Source organism: Solanum lycopersicum, chromosome 7 (genome assembly GCF_036512215.1).
Source record: "Solanum lycopersicum chromosome 7, SLM_r2.1".
Lineage (NCBI taxonomy): Eukaryota > Viridiplantae > Streptophyta > Magnoliopsida > Solanales > Solanaceae > Solanum > Solanum lycopersicum.
Window position 1 is genome coordinate 46407973 of NC_090806.1, and position 5008 is coordinate 46412980.

Below are 5008 nucleotides of genomic sequence, written 5' to 3' on the forward strand. Positions count from 1 at the left end.
AGCCAAAATGTGGGAATTCTCAATGGAATCCGAGGTTTTAGCAGATGAACAGGCCAGTTCTATAGAGAAACTCGGGTTGACAAACTATGGAAGATGAAAGGGAAGAAGATAGAAAAGTAGAAAGAAGATTTAGGTAGAAACAGAAGTAATCTGTATATTCATCATATTCAAAGTAAAGTGTAAAAGCTTTTATAGCTGAGTTGCAATGAAATGAAATCTGAGTCCAAATCTCAATTATGTTATTTAACCAACTTTCCAGCTAATTGTATCCTTCAGCTAACTGAGTAGCAATGGCAGATACATAATATATGTCAAGAACATGCAGTAAAAGGGATACAGCTAACAAATATTTTGAAAGTTATTCATTTATCAATTCATTCTATATCTAGATAACAGCAACAATATACTAATCTTTAAATAAGTCAGCTCCTAAATAGAGTTACAACACCTAATAGACTGCAAACCGGGAAAGGTAAAAAATGCCAAGAGGTACAGAATTGCATAAACTTCAGCACTAGTTCATCAACTTAACAATACTTTATTATTGTTAAAGAGAAACATACAAAATCACCTGATGTTATCTCACCTCTGGTGGCATAAAGAATACATTCCTAATTGGCTAAATCTCAGTGGCTGGGTAAAAGAATCGTCTTTGGAAATGATGATGTTCCATTATTGGATGCTCCTTGTATGTTAAGGATTGTGGTAACCATGTTGTAAATCTGAACATTCTCAAATGATGAGACTTTTCGGCCCCTAGCAAACTTAGGACCATGGCCAATGAAAATAGACCTCATTGACAAGAATGCATTATCATAACCATGAGATCCACCACATTCGAACCTTTTTGAGCTCTTTTGTTCGACCTTAAATGCTTCATCAATCAATCCAATGATGGGTGGTATTCGATCACTCTCAGAATAATGCAGCCGATCAGGCAGTTCTTCCTTTAGATAGACTTTCAAATTCTGCCCATTCTTAACCTTCCCTGACTTTAATCCCTCATTCATCTTGGTAACGACATCCTTGGCAGAATAACTTCGTGGTGGACGAATGGAAAGCAGTGGACTATATGACTGTATCCAATCCTTTGGAATTTTAATCCACCGAGCCAAATCCTCCAGAAAGATTAATTTTTTATCGCAAGTGCCAACCATACCATGGTCGCCAAGCATTATAATGTTCACATCCTCAAAAACCCCTCTTTCTTCTAAACCTTGGATCAACTTTCCAATCATCCCATCAACTCTAGCAATGGCCTCAGTGATCTGAGGATCATCTGGCCCAACCTTGTGACCCTGATGATCAGGGTCTCCAAAATAGAGTGTCATAAATGACGGAATCTCATCATTAGGCAGATCAAAGTAGTTCAAAACAGTATCAACACGTTCTTCAAATGGGACAGAACCATTATAGATCTTACAGAAATATTCCGGACAAGTCCAACCTCCTTTATTCACCTCAGATCCAGGCCAGAAATAAGTAGCAGCCTTAAGACCATGATTTACGACAGTCTCCCAAAGTGGCTCACCGAGCCACCACTTAGGATCATAACTGGCCATAGTGAAAGGCTCTCTAATATTTGGATCAAGGAAATAGTTGTTTATAATACCATGATAAGCAGGATACAAACCAGTCACAATGGCATAATGATTAGGAAACGTCAAAGTTGGGAATACAGGAATTAAACCAAGTTCTGCTTCTGTCCCATTCGTAATCAATCTACGGATATTAGGGGTATCTGTTTTGTACTGATATCCAAAGCGAAATCCATCGGATGAAATCAAAAGAACAACAGGATGTTTGAGTTTTTGAAGTGGACGTGATACATGCGAAATAGAGGAGACAGAAGAATGTGAAAAGAAGAGGTAAGCAAAGATAATAGCTGTAGATAGAGATACACAAGTGACGAGAATCAGAGGTGTTAAAATTAAGGAAGAGAAAGGTGGTTTTGGGGGAATAGATGTGGAACAGTCATCTGTGTCAAAAGAAAGCAATGAAGTGGAGGAAATGGGTGGCTCTTCGTCATCCTCCCTTGTGGGTACAGCCATAGGCTTGAAGGAGATTGAATCCGAATTCATCATCCACAGTATAAATGTATATTTCAGAGCATAGAAAATTGCAATCGAAATACAGAGAATTGAATTTAAAGGGCCGTGAAGCCGAGTTGTATCGAAAATGAGTTTACCTGAAATCGAATTCGGAATTGATCAAAGCAATTCCTTCATCAACAGTTGATCTATCGACTGGAAAATGGAATGATGGATTAGTTGAAAGACAGGCGGAATTACAAATTTCGGATGCTGGACTTCTACCCAAACATCAATTTCGTGCTCAGATTCCTATTTGCCTATCACGATATGTTTTATATCTGTTTGCTTAAATTTCTAAAACTTATTTTGAAATACATGTGTTTTTGGCAACTACTAATTTGTATTTGATCAAATAATTTAAAAATATATATTCGTCTATGACTAATATATTTTAAAAAATGTTTTTAGAGAAAAAAACTACGTCCTTTCTTCCAATCCTACTATTTCAATTTTAGAAAATGTTCCAAAATATTTTGACCAACCAAACGGAGTTTGGAACTTAAATAAGTCATAAAAATATAAAAGTGATCAAAATAAATTATTATTTTAGTAAATAACTAAAATAAATTTACTGGAAAAAAGAGTTTCACTTTATTCAATTTTTCAAACGTTTTTCGTTAGTGTCGTAACGTATATTTCTAATATATAACGAAATTTTTTCTTACACTTTATAAAGTGTAATTTTTTCTTCCACTATATAAAGTATGAGTTTTTCTTTTACTTTTAAGTGTAAATTTTTCTTACACTTAATAAGTGGAACTTTTTCTTCCACTATGATAAAGTGTAAGTTTTCCTATACTTTATGAAATGAAACTTTTTCTTACACGAGGAATATTTTTCACGCTTTGAAGAAGTTTTTTCAGTGTTGTCACAATTATATTGATTTGACGTATCATAAAAACGGAAAAAAAATATTACAATATGTATTTTTAATTTGTTTATTCTGAATAATCTTTCAATCTCTAGTTAAGGACGTTTAATCATAGTTGATAGCACATACAACATAAAATCTTCTATATTTGTTCATTTCAATGTCAAAAAAAAGATGTCTTCTACACCTAAAGTTAAAGTTTTAATTTATTGGGATGACAAAATTATACATGACGAAAATATCATTTATTATAATTGTCCTCCCAAACACAATGCTAAATATCCAATTAATGTTCGATGTAATAAATTTATTTCATCAATTTATAAAATAATACTGATTATAATTTGATTTTAATCTATACTGACGAATCATTGACTGACTTTTTGAGGGTTTCAAATGACTACATAGATCAAATCAAGTTAACAATACTTGAAATCTATGTTAGGAAGAAGCCTAAAATTAGTCAACAACGTTCTTCTTTATCAGTCGATATCCATCCCCAATTAGAAAATCGTAATAGCATTGATGGATTTCTGATAACTCAATCTATTGATTTTGTTAACATGACTCATTATAAAAATATTCTTACCGGCCGATATGATTTTTATTTAAACAAAACTATCAATGAAAGTGACCGGTAATGCTCAACAATTATATTTCGATTATTAGTTGTTGATTTTGTCAATTATTTATTAATTTATATGATTTATTATTCTTAGTCTTATATATTTTGTAGTGGTTTACCTCAGCAATATAGAAATATTGCTCTAAGTTGTGGACTAGATAATTATTTTTAGGATAAATTACTCATATACACACGTTTAATTACCTTATTATCTATTTTCCCTACCTTTTTAAAATATTACTTAAATCCTTCTTTCTCCTAATTCTAAAAATACTACTATATACATAAAAGTAATCAGTCAAACCCACATTCACCACTCCCTTTTTCACTCCTATTTTCTCTCCCTAAATTCACTCCAAATTCTTAGTAGTTAAAAAATTCACATTTGATTTTCAAAAAAATTAAACTAAACCATACATTAAAAAAAATAATTATAATAATTTCATATTTTGTTCCTTTTTAATCTAGCCAAAAATGAAATTTAATCTAACCAAAAATTAAATTAAATTAAAAGAGGAGTATTTCCTCTTTAATGTAATCCTATACGCTAAATGGGTATGTTAAAAATACTTCCTTAATTAACTTTAGGCTAATTTTTTATTAGTTGCATTTATTAACATGTTAGTCATACCATTTTTTTAGGAATGCAAGGTGGATGCAGCTAAGCCGTTAGCGTCAAAAACAGGACACTAGTTTTGGCAATTATATGTGTAATAAATTATTTTTATTACTCATAATTGTAAAGACTTGTTTAGTCGTTTCGAGCAGTAGAATTACTTTTGATAATAACTGACTGTCTCGACGGATCACACGATGGACCGTCATGGTCACGACGGACCATCGAGTGTCTTCGTGCCAAAACACTTAAACTCTGAAATTTGTGTACATGGAATCAACTCTCCGAACTTCGCGACGAAACTGCAGCACGGACCATCGTAGATACGACGGGCCGTCGCAAACCTTTTTACTGAAGTTGAGTCTCTGAACTCTGTGACGACCCTGCAGGACGGACCGTCGCAGGCACGACGGGCCGTCACGAGCTGCGTAACCTTGACTGGGCCGAATTTCTGCTAAAGTTTTAAAGGAGTGTTTTGGACTATATATGACAAACTGTGTGAAATTAGTGGGTAAGTTTAATAACTTATTTACTTGGGGGTTAAAGGAGTTAACCTTAAAATAAATAATGGGTTACTTTTATCATAATGAATTATTTGATAATTAGTGTAAAAGGAAAAGAATTGGGAGAAGAAAAAAATTAGAAAAGAACAGAGAAAGGGAGAACGAACGAGGAGAGAAGAGAGAAACGAAGAGAAAAAGCAAAGGCATTGGGAAGTAGCTTGTTTGATCACGATTCTTCGGTGGAAGTAGGTTATGGTTTATACTATTTCATAGTAAACTCTAAATAGCGATTGATATGTA

The 5008-nt window shown here is 33.2% G+C and overlaps 1 protein-coding gene across 1 annotated transcript; it reads right to left on the reverse strand.

The window, feature by feature from the left end:
- Positions 1–347: 347 nt before the first annotated feature.
- LOC101247343 (uncharacterized) lies at positions 348–2447 on the reverse strand. The gene has a single exon (XM_004243719.5). The coding sequence runs from the start codon at positions 2082–2084 to the stop codon at positions 627–629; it is 1458 nt and encodes a 485-aa protein (XP_004243767.1). The 5' UTR covers positions 2085–2447; the 3' UTR covers positions 348–626.
- Between the last annotated feature and the right edge of the window lie 2561 nt (positions 2448–5008).